This window comes from Pelecanus crispus, chromosome 13, assembly GCF_030463565.1.
Source record: "Pelecanus crispus isolate bPelCri1 chromosome 13, bPelCri1.pri, whole genome shotgun sequence".
Taxonomy (NCBI): Eukaryota; Metazoa; Chordata; class Aves; order Pelecaniformes; family Pelecanidae; genus Pelecanus; species Pelecanus crispus.
The window spans coordinates 8,456,481-8,477,674 of NC_134655.1; the positions used below are offsets into that span (position 1 = coordinate 8,456,481).

Sequence of the window (21,194 nt, forward strand, 5' to 3'; positions counted from 1 at the left end):
TTTTGAGAGAATAGGGCATTGTATTTTTAGACTTAATGTCAGCATCAGAAACTTGCATTTACTTTGCGTTCTTTTTAATGTTCACATTAGAACAATGATATGAAAAGACTGTACCTCAGGCCTGAAAGTCTACTAGAACTTTCTGTTCCCTTTGTGGGGATTTTGTATCTCTCCTCTGTCCTCTCAAAGGAACAGAGAGCTCTTGTTTTTGACACTGTTCCCTTTTAAAGTCAGGATCTAACCCCCAAAAATAGAGGAAAATTCCACGGAGTAGTACAGTTTCTTTCGTTGGTTTTCCAGACTGCGTTAAAGTGTATCACGATACCCAGCCTTTAAAATAATTGCCTTACGATTTGCTCAGCGATGGCTTAGTAGTGCATAGTTAATTTTCTGGAAAGTGACTATTTATTGCTTCTTTCAAAAGAAACATTTTTTTTAGCATTTAATTCTGGTGGAGCCGACGTAAACAAGCCACATGCAGCCATTGTACTCGTAGCCACTCTTCCTGCACTTGATTCAGCTCCTCGCTACAGTCATGGCAGGAGATAAAGGCTTTTGCTTGTCATGAAAGATGCCTCTGTGAAGTCTCTTTCAGGCACCTCGAGTCTCCTTCTAAGTCCTTCTCCGGGAGTGAAGGAGACCAGGAACACTGTGTATCTTGTGCTGACAAATCATGGTTCTTTTGGGAATCTTCCACCCATATTAATTCAGTTACGCGAAGACTGTATCCTTCCTTTCAGACTCCTCAGAGAACATCTTGGAGAAAAAGAAGTTGAATTGACATTGATTTTTGATGCTGTAGAGGAGGCAGATCTGGCTAACTACACGTGTCACGTGGAAAACAGAAACGGACGGAAACATGCCAGTGTGCTTCTGCGCAAGAAAGGTAATTCTCTTTATTTAATTATCTGTACTCTGACCTGCCTCAGCAGCAGCAGGTCAGCCAGTAGCGAAGGTCCTGCTGACCTCTCTGAGTCAGGCTGGATTCTTGTGTGCCTCCTTGGAGCTGAAGTATGTTTGTGTTACAGCTTCAGTTTACCATTTGTGAAAAAAATTCGTTAATTGTTCTTTAGTATCTAGTGAGTCAGCCTTGCAGGTGATGCACTTGCCTGGAATATAGTCACCCATAAAGCACCAGTATAATCAGTGGAGGTATTTTGGTCTAAACAGCCTATGACTTTGACCCAGAGTTGACTGACTAGACCAGAGGTAATTGTGTGATGGAGTTAAAATGTGCATTTCTTGCGGTAGGTACCTCAGCAGTGAGGTCAGATATTCTCATTTCTCCACTTCCTGGCTTTGCTGTTTAAATTGAAAGCTTTAAACAGTTGCCATGTATTTTGATTTCTAACTGCATTGGGAATGAAAACATTGCAATGGGAGCTACAAATCAATGGAGAATTACCCCATCATGGTTGCTTTGCTTGGTACTGTACCTGGAATTTGAAATAGCACTACTGACAAGTTATCTGTAGCAGAAAGGAAGCCACTTGGGTTTGAAAGTTCCAGATTAAAAGGTGCTACTATGCTCTGCTCTTTGTAGAAGTCATTATCGTAAGGAGTGTAACAGTATCTCATTACAGTCCTTATGTTGTTTGTTCAATCAGCTCTCCTATTCATAAGTAGGGTGACATTTAAATTTGATGGTGATGTCTCTAAGATACAGTGTATTAGGTAGTACAAAAGCTCTAAGACAGTAACTGTTGGGAAAGCAATGGAAGGTTACACACTCGGGATAAAGATGTAATGTGAAACCACAGACCCATCAGCACAGGAGATTGACTGAAGAGTTAATATATTGTCCAGATCTCTGCCATTATTCTTGGCTGTAAATTAATTTACCAAAAGAGGAGAAGAAGAAATGTTTTCATGAGGCACACCTGCAAGTGCTGTTCCAGTCCTTCATGTGCTTTCAGACCACTAAGGCAAAATCTCAGCAGACTGTGGATTGCAGTGTTAGTGTCAGTTAAAAAAGCCAGTGCTCTCTATCGTCACACTCGCAGCAAAATCCCACAAAAGTGTCACCATTTGGAGAAGGTTTAAATATACTATTAGTACCTGAGCTTACTGCAGATTGACCTCTGAGCCTAGGGTAGGCATCACCATGGGACAAAAGAGCCAGGTGGAAGAACAGGAAGACCAGCCAAGGCCTCTCTAGAGGGGGCACCGCAGTTCTGGAAAACATCCATAGTCATCGGTTCGCCTAAAGGCATGCTGGATGCTAAGCGCTGTGTTTCTTGGCTATGATCTGTATAAAATGAAAGATGAGGGAGGGGTGGTGTTGGGACAAAAAAGGCCTACTAGGGAGAGGAAACTTTTGGGTCAGTGTCCTCTTTTTTTGCTATTTGTTTATGTGGCCCACAGTTTATATGTGTGAAAGTACAGTATGCAATCCTGGTAAAATCAGTTGAATCAAGTCCTACTTACACGGTTTCCTCTATATGTGAGAGTTTTATGTCGTTCCAGAAAGAAGGGCATAACATAGGTTATATTTTACACTAAGTGATAAGAATAAAACACAATACCGAAGGTGCAAACCACTCTGAGAAACAAGGGCCCGCAGTTGTGATGTGGCACACACACAAGTGTATATTCAACATCTAAACTGACAGGATGTCACAACTTAATTAAAGAATCTGGTCATCACGATGAAGGGTTAGCCTCTTCAGTGTTCTACCTTTCTATCCACTGAACCTAATAAGTATACAACTGATAGTAAGTATATCTATGTTGACACTGTTAAATGTTCAGCTGTGTTGCATATATTAGAATAACAAGCTAGGTTTATTTATAACAAGAAAATGCAGACATATCAGTGCTCTGCTGAAATTATGGCAGAAGCACTGCTGAATACAGAATTTGGAGGTGGAAAGGATCACTTCTCAGCTACTATTTCATTTCTCTCTGCACTGTGGCTGTGGAAAGCTTATATTCCCCTCAGGCATTCTCAATAGTTGATTTTCAAGCTATTAAAGTGTCATTTAAAATAACGACAGTATTTTCACTGTGTCCTTTGACTGCCTGTCCCATTGTCCTGTTTGTTATTTATTAAGTTCCTACAAATACTTGACCAAACTTTTCCTTCCTGCGACTTGAAATAATTACTGCTTATCCTAGCTTTCTCCAGCTTGGATTTGACTGTAGAGTATTCATGATCCAGGAAATACTACTATATTTACTGACTTGTGACAAGATTCAGGGCAGGACTGGTAGGAAGCTGTTGACCAGCATCCTTTGTGTGTGTCAAAGAAGGGATCGTGGATTCCTGTTGTAATGTCCTGCAGCTTTCCAGGTGCTGGAGCACTTGGGAAAGGCTAAGAGGAAGCACAGGTCTCTCAGCCAGAGAAATCCCCCTCCCTCCAAAGTCTTACCTGCTAAGGGCTGCGTTATCCCTGATCGGCAAGAGGTGCTTGTAGCTCCGTTTTGTCTCCAGATTGTCAGAGTGCTGGAGGTTATGTCTGCCCTCTGTTCAAAGGTGCGATTGCAGCACATCAGGTGTACACAAGTTAGCATAAGTCATGAATCCTACTAAACTAGGAAGGCTTGGATAAAAAAACCAGGAATAAACTCCAAATCCAAGTTATAGCTGTAGTATAAGAATTACTAGAGTTATTTCTTGTTTTGACATCAGGTGGTTATTTTTAAGCACACACTTTGCTTTAAGGAAGATAAAGGAACTGTTCAAATATTTAAGGTAAAATATGTTGAAGTCTTTTGCTGCATTAGTGGTATGATCCTCGCAAATGCTTTCGGAGAATACAGGAGTGCTGTCTGTACAGCACCAGTGTACTGATAGCCCCAGAGCATGCATCATCATTTAGGGTTTGGGGTTTTTTTGACTGAAAAAGAACCAAATCCAGTTTTAAACACCCAAAGCTACGAATGCAAAGACAGAATTGGGTATGCTCCTGAAGCCTGAATACCCCTGTCTGCTATCGCATTCTTCTTTACTGACTTAATTCAAGACCACATTGTTATTTGCTTTCAAGTAGTTAAAAAATGAGTTCTGGACGATCCTGGATTTGCTTTTTTTTTTTTTTTCTCCATGCTGTCCTAGCATGTTTGGTGCTCCAATTACGTGGAAGCACAATATGCACCCACTTGTCCCTTAGTTGTGGAAATAGTTCAGGATTCCCTTCAAATGAATATTAAAACAGTCCAGTATTTTAGTGATTGAAGTCTACATAATCTATAATATAACTGTCCTGGAACATGAATAACTTGTCAGGAGCTGCAGAATAAAATCAAGCCATGCTTTTAGTGGAAAGAAGTAGTGAAATTAGATATAAGTAAATACTATAATGATGTTTGCTCACCATTTATTTCAGGGAGGCTGGCTTTATTCAAGACATGCAGGAAACTAATTTTTGGAGCTTTTTGATACTGATATAGTACTAAATGGTGAGGAACCTTCTAAAATATATTTGTCTTTAATTTATTGGGTGTTTAGGAGATTTTTAGTATTTTAAAGACCGTAATTCTCTGTGATACATATTGGCTAAGTCCTTCTACAGTATTTTACATTCAAAACTATCAGAATATTATTATTTACTATTTTTCAGTCACTATTATAGCACACAGCCCAGATTCAACTCCTTTCCTAATGCTGGGTGTGCTGCCTTCCCTATTGACCTCACTGAGGACCACTTTGAGGAGTAAGGCATTAACCAGAGGCAGAGACTAAGAGCTGGAGTAGGCAAGAAAACTGAACATTCTGGGGTTTTTGCCTCCACCTTGGAATGGAAATAAGGAGCCCAAAAGCCTTGGCTTTCTGCCTCCTTATGTCTGGACTCTAGGAGAGTTTATGGGGCAGTAGGACAAATACAGGACATGCAAAAGTAGATTGATTCTGCCTTTTGATCTGGAGTTTGTGTTTTTGCTTGATACCGTGCCATTACCCCAGCAAGTGAACACAAGTCTGTGCTCCTTTGTGGGCTGCAGGTGATCAAGTTTCAGCATTTTCTCTCCTTCCAAGCTGGCAGCTTTGCCATCATCTCACTTTCCTAGCAAAAAAGATTCAGTACAACAAAAAAATAGTTTTTTCCCTGAAAAGTGATTTTAACCAACTTTGTTCTGCATTTGACCAAATTTATCCCCAGACTGTATGCTAACTTTATCGTGCAGTGTAATAAAAGTCCCATGAATTCCCTGTGTTCTCAGAAAGATTAAATAGCTATTATAATAGACTTTTTCCATCTATTAGTCCATGACTTCTTACCAGACAGACATCAGAGATACTGTAAACTGGGAATAGCTTGACATCTGATGTTAATTATTGAAATACAAGGCATAGTGAGGCAAGAATAACCCCAAAAGATACGCAGCTAATTTGCTTTTTATCTTGAAAATGACACAAATGACATACCAGTAATTTCTTCTGACCTACGTTTTAGAAGCATAAAGATCACAAAAACTTCGTCTTGCCTGTATTACAGTTTTTACATCTTCACATTGTATTTATCACAGCAGCAAATATCTTCATGACATCTTATCTAAACTAATCTAGGCTGTTAGAGGTAGCTATTGTCAAATTGTCATCTTTTGTCTTTTATGGCTAAGTAATACGCCAAGTGGTGTTATGAGCAATATTGTGTTCAGAGGACATTTCAGGCTAAAGACCTGTACTGTTAAAGTTAGTGACTTACATCAGGTAGAGCACTGGACTGGTATTCTAGGTTTTTTATGCCATTCTGGCATTGGTTTGCTGAATGACCTTGAACATGTTGCTTCACTTTTCTATGCCTCTTGTTTCCCCAGCTGGAAAAGATGGATAATTGCATTTGGATGAATTTGTGAAGTTCTTTGAGGCAGACTGCTTGTGATGTTTCCTAACAAAAGCATCCCAGTAGGAAATTTTAACTAGCACTAGTTCCCATTAAAGTATAATGTGTAGTAAACACACATGTGAGCACTCCGTTAGTAGCCATCACAACTCAGACAAAGTGGCTCTTAGCAGCCTGATGTGTGTTCCTGGCTTCTCACATTACCTTGGGCATTCTGGATGCTCAGTTCATTCTCCAGTGATTCAGCTGAAGTCCTGGCTTGGCAGGTCACATCAGCTCATCCACTGGCTTCACAAATATAAAACCAAAGTTGAATATTATTTGGGGGACTAGAGCCTCCCAAATGGGGTACAATATGTCTAGTATATCTGTTCTCACACGCTGCGTACAGCATTTGATGCGTTCTGCCAATACAGAAGTTTCAAACTCCACAAGCTCATTAGAAGTTGATTAATCCTCTGTGTAAAATCACTACATAATTCCCTTGTAGAAGAATTATGATTATAGCCTCAAATGCATTCTGGATGGTGATTTCAGATGGGCAGTAGATGGAGTAAATGGGTAAAGTTAAGTAATAGGTAATGAACAAAAAAATCAGGCATCGTTAATGTTACAGTGGTTATAATTGGAAGCTGCACAATTTTATGTGGAATTGTACAGTGGATTAGAGCAAATAAAGCTTGGAAAGATCATAACCTTTTTGTCTTTCCTTGCTAATTTTAGATTTGATCTACAAAATAGAGCTTGCTGGAGGACTGGGAGCCATCCTTCTTCTGCTTATTTTGCTCGTGACCATCTATAAGTGCTACAACATAGAGTTAATGCTGTTCTACAGACAGAACTTCGGAGGAGACGAAGCAGCTGATGGTAAGCAGTTGCTCAGGAAACCCAATATATGCAATGGAAATATTTCAGAGACCCGAAGTGATGAAACTTCTAGATTGAAATGACTCCCAAAAGATACCTGCTGCCAGTTTAAGTTCAAACTACTAAGCACCAACAGTGTAAAGCCCTAAGACTCTCTCCCAAAGCCCCCTGAAATCAATGAGTCCTTTCACTGAAATGTCACTGGGCCATGCCATAAGCAAATGGGAGTCAGAAGAATTGTTCATGAGTCTGTTAGAGGCTTGAATGTCTCTTGTGAACTGATTCCTCAGGAGAACTCTTCACGTTCATGTGTCCCAGTGCCACATATGCCCAGGATCACTTCTCCTGAGATGCAGACTGCATGTGGGAAGCCCTTTCACCAGGCTTTTTCATTAAACATTTCCATTGAATTGTCTTTAGGCTTCCAACTAACTCCAGTAACTAGTGAGAGGCGATTGCTATTGAGGCTAACTAGTTACCTTAATTAATTGGGAGACTGTAAACAACTTAGTGGAAATGTACAGCTTGCCTGGAGAGTTTCTTTAGGAAAAAACTAGGCTGGTTTTCAGCGTTCTTCCCCCCTGCCCTCTCGCTAGTATATATTCTTTTTGATGCCTAAAGCTAAACATGTATTTTTAAATTGAAGTTTTAATTCTCCTGAATATAGAACATTCCCACTCCTATGAAGCTGGAGTAAGCCCTGGTAAACTAAATTCAAGTGCTTTAAATCCTATTATTATATTCTTAACACTTCTGTTATAGCATAATTAATATGTTAGTAATATGCATATAACTATCTGCTAAAGATCTGAAGTACAGTATTCAAGTACAGGTACTTCTCATAGCCCACTGCAACACTTATGAGTCATGTAGGCAGTCTGGAATGGTACATCTAGAAACAATAATGTATCTGAAAAAAGGGCAGGGAACACATTTCCCCTATTGTGACAAAACAATGTGCAGTTGCACAGACCTGTTACTTTCTGCAGTTAGCATTACTGTTATCAAAATAAGAAGTGTTTCTCTAACACTGGGTAGATATGGTGTGAAAATGTTTCCCTACAATGAAATCCACAGGAGTTTTGGAGAACGGGTGGAATGACATCCAGGTGATTTTACAGTGTGGAATGATAAATAGCAGGAATAGAGGTCAGGAAACAACTTCTTTCTCGATCTTCACGTGTGAGTGGGAAAACATAAAATGATGCTTTTTTCATACTGTACAATACTGCACAATATTTATACTGATACCTCGGAGAAAGTGAAGGGTGAGGTTATGTGGTTTTGGAAGTAATTTACCTCTAACACCTTGGGATTATACCAACATAACATCCCTGGTTCACACCAACAAAAAGTGACCCAAAGTGGTAACTTCCTCCAGATTGCTTTGATTCATTTATCTCGTGTTTTCAGTGTGAAGCTGCTGCATTTGTATTCTTGCCACTTCCTTGGTTCAATCACTTTTTAATTTATGAAACAATATTATTTTCTAGTTGTTTAGAGGAAGCCCCATGAGTACATAGGGGATTTTGTGTGCATGTTAATTCTGAAAACAACCTTTTATTTTTCCAGTGCATGATTTTAGAACGATTGCAGCTTTGTGTCTCATTCTGATGCTGCAGAATGAAAGATGGAGGCAGAACGTTACTGAAGTCAAAGCCTATACAGGGATGTTTCTTTCTACTTCTGTAGTCTATAGCGGGAACATACAGAGCTCCCATGACCAGTCAGCTGTATAGATGCAATTGCAGGGTCGTTTTCCATTTATATGTGTATTTTTTTTAAAATAGAAGATTTTGAATTCAACAGATATGCTTTATTCCTATTTCTGAAAATATCCTCTGTAGGCAATGTTGGATACATTCACTTCCTGTGTTCTGCGTAGCAATGTTTTTAGAGAAAATGATACTGAGGATTAAGGGAAGCCATTTAGAAAATTACTCCAAACAGTGCTGCATCCAAAGCACACAGAGCAAGTGGTGGGCAAGCATGGATAGGTCCTTCTGCTCTGTCCTGTGTATGTGAAGCTTGTGAAGAGGGAGTCGAGACCGTAGAGATGTAACACAAGTGTACAGACTCACAGGAGCCTGGGGGAACCAGTTCTGTCTACATCTTGCTTGCTTGTACAAATCGAGGTGACTGGAGAGGGCAGTTGTACCCACACAGCTGGAAGGGGCAGGAAGCTTGGGGACTGCTTGCACACAATCCGTGCACGGCTTTCATGCTGCTTCGGAACCAGGCATGTCAGGGCTCTGGACTTTGCTTTGCTGCCTTTGCAGAGCTCTCAAATGTTTGCAGGAATATTTGCCTTCTGGATCACTTGGTGGCTGGCTTCTCTTAAAAGGTTTTGGCAGGCTTCATTACGGACAGGGTAGCAGGTTTTGGACAGGCCTCCAAAACTGACTGGCCTTCATTTCTTTGCTCTTTGTTCTTCTGTCATCTTTCCATCAGTAACTACTATTTTTGTATGCTGTTGGTTTCGGAGAAATATCAGCAAGCCAGGTGGACATCCTTCCATACAGCTATGGTGACACTAGGCAAATTGCCTTTTACAAATGTATAATTATTCACGTGCTTTGTCTGTAGCTCTGACCCTCATGGGTTTGGCTTTGTGTCAAGAATTGTAAGAAAGTAACCATCATTTCAAGGTCATTAAGGAATGTATTATGATTAGCTATTTTTTCTTTATATCAGACTATATTGATGATTTTAAACTGCTTTAGTTATCTTTCAGGTGCACTATTCTTTACAGATAATTGGTGCTCAGCAATCGTCCATTCATGCAGTTTCGACTTCACAGCATTAACTATTTGATTTTTCATTTTCTGTAAATAGTGGCAGCTGTGCTCTTCCCTGGAGACTGAGTTGCTGAAGGTTGACTTTTTCAATACTGTATTCCATTACTGCAGAGAGAAACGTCACTAAGACAGTCTGATCCCAGCATGGAGCCCAAGCTTGATAGTGGTGCCACTTCTGTTGCTGGCCCAGTCACCAGCTCTTAGCTCTGTGTTTCAGATGCAGAGAGTTGGAAATAAGCCCCAGTGCTGTGCAGGAGGAGGAGGTGTGTTGCCCCTCCTAGCCAAACCACTGTGTTGCAGCCCTGCTGTCCTCACGTGGCGTTGCCTGGGTCCCTTCTGTCACCCACTGCCTGCCTCCGCCTTTTGATAAGGCTTTGCCTCCACCCCTGAGCTGCAGGCAGAATGGAGGGGCAGGTCTCCCCCTGCACCCCATTTGCTCTTGGAGTTATTTCTCTCTCTCATACTGTGAGCCCCAAGTATTTAAATTGCCCTGGATCAAGTGACCTCTAAAATTATGATACTGGTTTTAAAAACTACAACATTTTCTGAAAAAATGCTTTGGACTCTTTGTACTTGTCATTGTTTTCTGCATAACTGGTACTCATATAAGTCATGTATTTTCTCATAATTAGTTCTGCAAGGAAGTTTTCCTTGCTCAAAACTTTCCAAACTTCCCAGGCTCAAAAACTTCTCCAAGCTCAAAACTTTCGCATAATCATAGCACTGTTGAGGCATAGGAGTTGAAAGGTTTCCATTAGCAATATGTAAAGGATTAAAATAAAAAGTTCCAGCTTTAGTATATGTATCAAAATTTTGCCCATGATCTTTTCAGGTGTGAAATGTGTACACTGACCACATGAAGCAGAGTTACTAACTAGCTCAACATGCAGAAGAAAACTGAAAGGATATCCTTTGTCTGGATTTGAAAAATTTCTCTGTGGAAGCCAGATTATGTGTTCCTGTGAGAAGTCCCAATTTTGGTGGGAAATGCTGGATTGTTTGAAGGAATAATACGATTTCCTAGTACTTTCCTGTACTCTTATAGTGCTCTTGCAAACAGCAGGCTGAACATGAATTTGTTTTCTTACAGACAACAAGGAATATGATGCGTATCTTTCATATACCAAAGTGGATCCTGATGCGTTAGATTGTGATAATAATGAGGAGGAGCAGTTTGCACTTGAAATTCTGCCGGATGTTCTAGAAAAGCACTATGGATATAAGCTCTTCATTCCGGATAGGGACCTGATCCCTAGTGGAAGTAAGTATTTCTGACCTTTCGGTTTTAATTCTCTCTGATGTGTCATGAAGGCCTGGACTGTGCAATAAGTACTAGATATGGGAAACCTCTCTTTGTGCAGTGGTTGTGAGGACTGAAAAAGTTTCCTCAGTACTGCAAATTTGAGTTCTAGGTTAGAGCTTGTTCCTGCACCACTGAAATCAGAGGAAACTGCCATTGATTTCAGTGGAGGCAGGAGCTGGACCTTCCTACAGGGAAGGCTGCAACGCTGGAAGCAACACTGTAGTCCAAAATCTTTACATCAGACACAGGTAGCTAAGTGGAAAACTTCCAGAAAAGATTTTGTAGTCTCTGTTTTATCATGGAAAATGGGATTATTCTTTTTTTTCCAGTAATTATTTGTCTACAGCAGCTTTACAAGTAAAAGTCATCTTTCCCACTGTCTTTCGTTTTTTTCCCAACTTTGGAGTCTCATAAATAGCTACAATAGTTTCACAGTTAATGGTATAGGTGCAATTTTTTCATTAGAGTTTCGACCAAATGCTGCATTTCTGAGCAGCGTTGATATTATGTAAGTAATTGGTATTGTGTAAGTAATACTAATTCTTCAGAGGACTTGTACAGCACAGTGATCCAATGCCGTTTTCCACGCTGATGGTGAAATACAGTGGTCCATTTCAAATCAGTTTTGCTGCCATGTCTGAAGATTCAGCAGCACCTTTGGATGACTGTACCAACAGTTAATGCTTTCCTAGCTGTAGTTATGACATCTCTTCTTCCAGATTCATTGTTGGACAAGTCAAAAAAGACCATGAATCATATGCATCATGTTGATGGATTTTGAATGCACAGTATGTTTGCTTTCATATCACATTTATTTGAAACGCTACCCTTGTGAAAAATAAGCTTTTTTTATGAATTCTGTCTGCAGATCACTTCCATGAAAAATATTAGAAAAGAATATGAACTTATCTCTCTATATGCTACTGTATAGGAAACATGAACAAGAAAACAAAGCAATGGCTGTGGTGGAACGGATGTCCCCAAATATGAAACAGCTAGAAAATGGCTGCATTAGCAACCTGCCTGCCAAAAGACTTGAAACTGCTGCCTTGCTGCTGCCAAACCCCAGTGCCTGCCCCAGAAGTTGGAGCGTACTTCTCTACTGTTTGAGGGAGCTGGAAAGAGAGCTCTGAATCCTGTACCACTAGGAAAGAGGAGTCAGAGCCTAGTCAGAGATCATGCAAAGTCCCATGTAGTGGCTTGAAATTATCACATGCATTTGCAGCTCCTAGATTAGAGCTTCCCCTATTCCTTTTGCCCTGCCCCTGCAAGGTGTGAGTTTTACTCCCTTAGTGACACATTCCAGAAAGGGGACTTGGCTCGTAGCCTTCTTATTTCTGGCAGCGCAAGGAAGTAGTACTGAATTTTTAGATATTATTAAGAAATTTTAAGATATTTTAGATATTATTAAGAGATATTAAGAGAAAATACATCTTTTGTGTTAAAAATCACAGAACTGTTGTGAATAGTCGTTTCGTATCCAACAATATAGCAGAGTTATACATAGCAATTATACAAGTGAATTAAAGAGTTTAAAGCTAGCCCTTCAATGGTAACTATACTGAAGCACAGATTAATCGGAAATTAGATTCTTCTTTCCAACCGCTGTACCAGCCAGCATGGTATTTTATTTTTGTCCTTTTTTGTCAGTCAGACACTCAGCAAATACTTGTCATCGCTTTGGGTATTCATTAAACCTCTCCTGAAAATGTAGGGTACCTGAAAATGTCAGTTCTCATTTATGAACATTCACAGATTTAATACCGCTTTTTTCCTCTCAAACTCACTTCTTCAGTGTTATGAAAGGGCCTGATTCTAACACATGGAGCTTCAAGAACGCTTAATCAGACATAATGACAATGCAGAACAAAATGTGGAACTGAAATGAGTGTGATTTGCATGCTTTAGCTTTGAAAGAGATATGGGGGAAGGCACTTTATTTTGAGGGGGCAAGAGGGAGAGGTGATGGGGAAGGAGGGAGGACTGAGGCTCCTGTATTTGTAAGCTCTCTGTGTGCACTGGAGAAGCGGAAGGTGGCTGTGTTCTGCCTAATGCTCACCAGTCTTACAGGGACTCGCAGTGCTTAGTGAAGAGAGCAGGCAGTGTGATGCGGTATGGACCTGCTAGAAACTTCAGAGGTAAACAGACATTTTAGAGTGACTGTCTCAAGAAGTGGCAGATATAACAAAATAGGTAGCTGTTCAGGGTAGATTTCTGTAGAAAAATGGGGGTTTGATCACAGTTATCTTTTTTATTTTAGGAAATGTCTCTTCTCACGTGTACTGCATTTCCTCATCTTTTGGTGTAAATGACTATCAGTGTAATGTAATGCTTCCCCACTCTCCATTCTGATGTGTTTCCTTCTATATCTTGTGTACTTAAATGTGTGCCATTCCACTAGCACAGCAAGTAAGGTGTGTTGTAAGGCCGGTTGTTTCATATAATCTCTGCAATTTTAAGGTGCTGCCACAGGAGGGTGTGCATTATTGTGCTTGCTTCCTGGCATGAAGCAATACATACAGCTGCTACTTGGATTTGAGAGCAAGCAAAAAATAGATTTGTTAAATAGTATTTCATTAACTTTCTTGCACACTTCTCTGAACAAACTGAAAAGCTGACTTCAGAAAAATTCAGGGACAAGTTTGATTATGTTTTTGTCCAGCTGGTTCATCTCTAACCTCTGGGAAAAAGCTATGACAGGTTCTGCATGTCCCTGTGCAGCCGAGGGAGAGGTTACAGCCAGATGTGCCTTAGCTGGGATGCGCGTGCCCAGCAGCAAGCTCCTTCACAGTGCGTACCCGAGCTCTGCGCTTCAGCTCTGCGCTGAGGACCGTCTGTTTCAGGGATGCCCATGGAGCGACTGTTGCTGTCCGTAGGAGGAGAGAGGTGATGGCTGTGGGGACTGAGGCCACCTCTTCACCGTTGGGAAGCAGATCCCTGGGCATCCAGAGTTCAGGTCAAACGGGGCTGAGTCATGATTTGCAGTAGGTGTTGGTTTCTGTGTCCTGCCGGGATACAAATGTTATCCCAGTGGAGCGTTTTGTCCTAGTAGGAGAACCACCGTGAAGGATGCCAAGGGCCTCAGTGATGCCCACCTCATGGTGGCCAGCAAGGGCCTTTGCGGTGACTCTTGGTGCTGCCTGAGAGCAGCACAGATGGACCCGGCTCCCCGAACTGGCAAAGTGGAAATGGGGCTTAAGCAGCCACTGCTTCTCTGCTCTTGCTCATGCAGAAGCCCACATTTCCATGCAGGCTGGAAGATGAGAGGGATGACACGGCAGGGAGGTGTGACACGCAGTGTGCTGTGTAAGCAGCAAGACCAAGTTTGTAACCCAGGATTTGAGGTGCATGTTATAGGAAGTACTATAGCAGCTATTCTTTCTTAAAGAATATTCTTTGGTCTTAGCAGAGTGAGTGTTCTTCATTCTGTCAAAGCTGACAGCACATATACCTTTCTGCCTAGGTAACTAAGGCGTAATTGAACATGTTAGCCTGCATAAGGAGACTGTGAGCCCTAAGATACAGTTGCAGTTGTTACTAAAGTTTCTTAGCAGTTGTCATTTTTTCTACCCTATTAGTTGTCAGGGCTTTTTTAACAAACCCTTTTCCACAGCAAGCAGACTCTGAAGCCCTGTGAGCTTTTTTAATTCAGTGTTAGGCAACCTGAGGAGACTGAATACTGAGGGCGGGGGGGAGGAATAGGAATAGTTATGTTTTTACCTGAGCTATTTCATGTCTTGCTAAGGATGATGTGTCTACAGAGAGAAAGATCTGTTTGCACTTGACTTTTCTAAAATTGGAACTGCAGCAGAGGAAGATATTTTTCTCACATGATTTCTACAAATTATTTTAAACCCTGAAAGTGAAGAGGTCAAAACTGTCAAGTTGGATTTTTAATACCAGCAATACAAATCTATTAGAGCATCATCTAGTTGCTCTTTAAGCGTATGTGCATTTGAGCTTGACAGGATTGAAAAAACACCAGCGATTCACTCCAACTCAGCCCAGGCTATAGAGATCAGGCTCTGAAAAGAACAACGATGATGAAATAAAAATCCTTGCTTTTACCTGAAAAATGAGAGGTTGTCAGCACAACAGGAGAGCACCTAAGGCATGTGATAAAAAGCACCCAACAGTCAATATTGCAGTTCTGTCACTTTGTAGTTTTGTCTGCCCATCTGTGTGGGTTATGCCTGGTGAATTGCAGCTTCCTGGGTTCCTGGATGAAGAAAACCCAGTTGGACTGTGAGCCTGGCGTTGCCAAGGAGCCTTAATTAGGTATGGGACACCATTTATGTGGAATGGGAATAGAGGACCCAGCTCCACAAATTCCTTTCAGAAGTCCGGGGTTGTCTACTCTGTATGAATCTTACACGTAATGCCAGGCATGGGCAGGGGTAGCAGGGATACAGAGGAATGACAGTTGAAAGTGGAAGAAATGAACAAAAGCTGGAAAGGCTCTGTACCCTGTAACAGTCCACTGAAGGCCACCAAAGTAGTCAGGGAGCTGGAGCACACGGTACAAGAGGAGACCCCAAAAGAACTGTGTTTCCTGACAAAAAGGCCAAAAAAGACAAAGCCACGGAGGAATGTCATTGTTGTCTTTCCAGTGGAAAGCACAAAGATGGAGACAGACTCTTCTCAGAGGTGCACAGTTGTTGAACAAGAGGCCACAGGTATGAGTTGCAACACTGAAAATTCCATTTAAACATTTGGAAAATTTTCCTCACCGTGAGGATGGTCAGACACTGGAACAAAAGCCAGAGACACTGAGAAGAAACCTCCAACCTTGGAGGTCTTCAAAACTGTACTGGACAAAGCCCTGAGCAGTATTAGCTGGTCCTGCTTTGGGCAAGGCATTGACCTGGAGACCTCCAGAACCCCCTTCTAACCTGTATGAGTCTATGAATCTTTGATTCTAAATATCCAGAGTTTTGATTCCAACATCTATCACCAAAACAATTTCACCAAAATCACCCACTTGAGACACTTCAGTCTGGAAGGACGCAGCCCCAGAGCCGCCCTCTTTTCCCTCTCCTTAATCCCTCCTTCCTCTGCCATGTCAATAAGGAAGTCTGACAATGGCTAAGAGAGTGGTATGCCGAGAGGGTGGTGTGTCATGCTGATCTGCATTATTTGTTTCTTTATGTTGAACTCATCAGCTCTCCCTTAGCTTACGCTGAGATTCGGCTCTCTCTGGGGAGGGGCCATCACTCACATCCGCTCTGTGTGTCAGCAGTTCCAACTGCATTGCTCTTCTGGTTTGAGCTAACAGAAGCAACAGCTATTTAATAAATGGGAAAAGCAAGACATGCAATCTTTTTTTTTATAGTAAAGTAATCAGAGTTAGGGTTTGGGAACTATTCAGCTAGGAAACCAGGACTGAATTATTCTTCTATAAATAACTTTCTCAAGTGATAGTCACATTGCCAAATGCAGAAAGGCTGGTTGTTTTCAGAGTGCCAGGAACCAGCCAGTGTGGCATTGATGGTAGATACTCTTTGGTTCTTGTGGTGCTGCAGACCGTAATTCCCAAAAATATCCATAGGACTTTATGTGATTTCTAAACGTTCTTTTCCTCTCCCTCAACTGCTTCTGCAAATCATCTGAATCTGGTTGGTCAGCCATTTCTTTGTGTAAGCAACTCTGTGTCCGTGGTGTTCATTAATTTCCTTGCTCTTAATCTGCTTTCATATTAGGTTCTCTGGGTTTACTTCCAGCCTGTGGTTAGTGTGGCTCATTCAAGGTTCAGCAGGCAGTTATGCATGATTTAACTGCAAATTGGATGCATGTCTTGGATGACTTTTCTTCAGTTCTTCAAACTACAGTTCAGCATCATTACATGTTGACAGTGTTTGATAAGCACATATTTGCTGTCAGGTGATCTGTCTTCATTATTAAAGGGCAACTGTGCAAAAACTATGCTTGTTTATCGGTCTAAAAGTTCTTCCTGTCCATACCTGCATTTCATTGGACATGATGCAAGTAAGTTACCGATAGAGCTACTCGTAATTCTAATTTTTTTGACCTATGGGAAATGCTAACATTTTGAAAATGGGTTTTGTGCCATATTGCAAAATGGTGTTTCAAGGGGGGAAAAAAGGATCAAAATTTAGAGTGTTCTTTTTCAATAAAATCAAGTGGATTAATTCTAATGCTGACGTTTTATTTTTACATTCTAGTTTATGATAAAAAACAATCTTTGGGAATTAAAAAAGAATAATTCCATACTGATTTTGTCAAGATGTTCCCCCCCCCCCAATGAAATGTCATTGAAGTCAACATATCCTGCAGCAAAAGTGAAGTTGCAGCAAAATTATGTTTATCTGTTGGAAATATGTTGGACTGGAGTCTTACAGTTGATCCTAGTTGGTGATGTCATTCCTGAAATCCTTGCTCAGTTTTTTTCTTGAAAATGAAACAGAGCCATCGCCTGACAATTACTTCTTAGCTCACTGGAAAGGTGAAAACAACCCTTTCTCCACCCTACATTGCAATATAGATTGCTTGGATTTAATACCTTCTAATGGACTGAACACGTAAGATGGACAACTCAACCTGTGCTATTCTGAGCAGTATCAACTTCTGAAGTGAAAGGAGGGTGGGTGATTTAGCAGCTCACAGGTTTATGCAATCAGTCTGGTACCACTGGAAAAAATAAAGCTTGAATTTCCACAGACACAAATCTGACCCCCCACGCATTTCCTTGCAGATATGTTTAAGTTGTGCACGTTGGACATATTCTAGCGTGCACCCAATGGAACCATGTGCTTCAGGGAAGTTGTTACCTACCTTTAGTAGTAGTCCCAAGCTGAAGTTATTGGGAGTGCTAAGTACTTCTGGACCAGATGGCTGGAAAATGCATTGCCTTTTCATTTGGGTTTCCAGTTTCCTATAATACAGTGTATTTTATCCTCAGTGCACCAACAAACCCCCTGTACATTGGCCATGTCTATCAGTGAACCAGCTGCAAGCTTGGAATTTGAAGGAGCACCTAGTGGTCATTTGTGAAGGTGTCTGTGTAGTCGTCTGTAGAAAGCTCTAACTTGTAGCAATATCCAGTAAGGTGGGCATGCCAAAGATGGGAGAGGCACAGAGGGGAGAAGTATCCCTCTGAGAAAATGGGGAATTTTTCCTGTGTTCGTCCCACCTCATTCCCTATTTGACTAAAGCAAAGTCTGGTGAGTTTTTGATTGAGATGGTATAATGGATTATTGCTGGGTTGTTGCTATTGAAAGTATTGCCGCTGGATATTTGAAGAGATAAAAGTGGAATGATTTTTTGTTTGTTTTGTTGTTTGGTTGTTTTGGTTTTTTTTTAATTGGATGCCTATACATGGCCGTGCTTAGCACTAACCTGGATATGTGGTACTGAACAGTATTGTGTCCTGCAGAGAACTGTGTTGTACATAGCAGTGTTCTGAGTGGTTTGAAGGAGGGATGAATATGTCCCAGGAAAGATGCATGATAGTTTGTTGTTTTACTGTATCTTGCAGATTCAACCTCTAATGATGAAGCTTCCCACCTAAATTCTTTCTTTTTGGGAGCAGAAAGAAAGGAAGAAAATGAAGAGTCTGAGCTGTTGATACATTGGGATAATCTCTTTCCATTGTATTGAACATTTCTACCTTTCCTTAAGTTTTGTTTCACCAGTTCTGCTTATAATTTTCTCATTGTTGCTGAGTCTCTCCCCTCTCCGCTGCCTCTCCCATGGATTTTAATGTTGAATTTTTTTCATTAATGAGTAGCTATTTTACACAGAGCAATGTGGGGGTTTTCCTCATAAAATATTTTAGAAAAAAAAAACCCAAACTGTAAATGCTGCATGATTAAAGAGTCATAAAACATTAACTAAAAGTCAGGATTGTTGCATAGACATTTGTAATGTATGTGTATGTCTTAAATTTTTGTGTGTCTGTGGGATGTTTGCAATTGCCTCTTTTTTCCATTTGTGAACAAAATTCTTCTTGCTGCTAAATGGTGAAATAAAACATTGGCAAAGGCAGATTTGATGCTAACTATGCCTTCAGTCTCATGAAAATAAGCTATTTTAGAATGTTCCTGTTGGCCTATTTTGTAGCTATTTACTTTACTGGAAGTAGTGTCAATAAGCATGCTGTGGTATGGTGCCTGGGACTATAAAAATGAGTCTTGCAGTAACAGATGTTGATTAATGATGTTATTTGTAATCGTTGTTCCTGCTAGAGGGCAGTGTGTGTAAGAGAGGCCCTGCCCTGTGCTGAGTAAAGATCTGTTCTGTGCAGCTCTTGTGTCCAAGTCTTCATTTATAACACATGCTTCTCCTCTGTTGTCAGGTGGCACATTCTGAGTAGCATGGTCAAGAGGTTCATGTAGTTTAAAAAAAAAAAAGAAAAATCTTGTCTCTAAGCTTGCAATCACAATGCTATGCAACTAACAAACAATTTTCTGATCTTAGTGGGTTTTTTTTCAAATTATTTCATTTTTCTGGTCTTGACCCAAAACCCATTGAAATTTGCTGAGGTCTGTTCATTTGAATGGGTTTTGGATCAGGTCTGTAAGTAGATCTCTTTCCTGTCCTGTTCCATGTCAGACCAGTGTAATTGGCTTCTCTTCCCTACCATCCCTGGGATAAGTGAAACTCAGGGATCCAAGTCCAACTTCAAGAATATTTTGTAGTTCAGTAAGCTGACATCATGGAGCTAATGATGGGGCTGGCATTTCTGCTTACACTGATTGTTTGCAACTACTTGGCATGCACGAATAAAAGAAGAACACTATTTTCTTTGTCACTGATATCTCAACAAATAAACACCTCCAATATGTTTAAATTTTCCATTTGTTCCTGTCACTTGTGAAGTTTCTGTCAATACCTTGGGGTACATAGAAGCATAGGTTTGTGATATTAAAACAGACCATGGCGCCACAAAGAATGTTATCGTGCTTTTGTGGTCAATACCTAAAGAAGAAAGAGCTACCATGATGCTTCTATGCAATAGCACAAGTTCTGCATGTGATGAGGGTTGATTTCTTTTTGAGCTCTTGCAAGTTACAGTTCACACACCCTGCAGCACCCTCACGTCCTTTCATCTGAAACACAAGAACTGCTTCCCAGAGTGTGCTTCCCTCAATGCGATGTTAATCGTAACCAGCGTTAATGTTAAAATTTACACAAACATTACATTGATCTTGACCTATATTTTTTCAGTAAGTGAACTGTGTACTTTTAGTCACTAATGCATCTACACAGTGAGGATATTATGTAAATGTCGTTCTCTTGAGAAGAACAGGGAAAACCAGTAAAGGATGGAGGGTGTTATTAAAGAGTTTTCTATATGTACTCCATAAATAGAAATACGTTGTGATACACAATCCTATTTTTGTTGGAGTATATTGTGAAATGCCCCTTGTCTTAAATGGTGTGGATCAGTAAGCTGTAGGATTTTGTTATACTTGATTGCAAGCCTGATGTTTTGATACAATAGACTTCTTTATTCTTTACTCTTTCTCTCTTTCTATAATTTGTAGCCTACATTGAAGATCTCACAAGATGTGTTGAACAAAGCAGAAGACTCATTATCGTGTTAACTCCAGACTATGTTCTCAGGAGAGGATGGAGTATTTTTGAGATGGAAAACAGACTCCATAACATGCTAGTCAGTGGAGAAATCAAAGTTATTTTGATTGAGTGTACTGAATTAAAAGGGAAAGTGAATTATCACGAAGTGGAATCTTTAAAGCAGACCATCAAACTTCTCTCAGTGGTCAAGTGGAAAGGACCAAAAAGCAACAAACTGAATTCTAAGTTTTGGAAGCGCCTAGTCTTTGAAATGCCGGGGAAGAAAAAGGAGGTGGTGTCTCGGCATCAGGTCCTGGATTCTGCAGAGCAGGGCCTTTTTGGAGACCTCCAGACTGTACCCTCTCTTGCCGTCACAGGCACTTCTGCCACGTTGGTAGAATCGCGGGCTGATTTAACTGATTACCATCAAGCAGACTCTGTGCAAATGAGACATTATTGCAGAGGATATGAGTATGACGTGTCAGCAGCAACATTGCCAATAGCTTCCATAAGCAACCATCACACATACTGTAACATACCTTTGACACTACTAAATGGACAGCTACCTCTTAACAATACCATGAAGGATCCCCAAGAGTTTCACAGGAACAACCCATTGCTACCTTTATCAGCAAAGGAGCTTAGCTTCACCAGTGATATTTGGTAGTGAAGATCAGGACTCTTTTGAGATGCTTCATGACCGCCATGAAGACACATTTTTAAAGAACTTTGCCCTAACCCCATGGGGTGAGAAAACATATTCGAAACAGCGGCACACTTGTTTGCTTTTCTACTTGAACTTTTTTGTTTACATTTACAAATTATTGACAACGGGGGCATTCTTTTGTAACTCAGTAATGTCCTTCCTGTCTTTTAATGTACAGTTTTATTGCTTCTTTAAAAAGG

The 21,194-nt window shown here is 40.7% G+C and overlaps 1 protein-coding gene across 1 annotated transcript in view; it reads left to right on the forward strand.

Moving 5' to 3' along the window:
* The window catches only part of IL1RAPL2 (interleukin 1 receptor accessory protein like 2), a 384,489-nt gene extending 363,534 nt beyond the window's left edge, over positions 1 to 20,955 (forward strand). The window contains exons 7-10 of the mRNA XM_075720755.1: positions 741 to 886; positions 6,507 to 6,650; positions 10,539 to 10,709; positions 20,258 to 20,955. Coding sequence (XP_075576870.1) covers positions 741 to 886; positions 6,507 to 6,650; positions 10,539 to 10,709; positions 20,258 to 20,955 — 1,159 coding nt within the window. The remainder of the gene's footprint in view (positions 1 to 740; positions 887 to 6,506; positions 6,651 to 10,538; positions 10,710 to 20,257) is intronic.
* Positions 20,956 to 21,194: the final 239 nt, after the last annotated feature.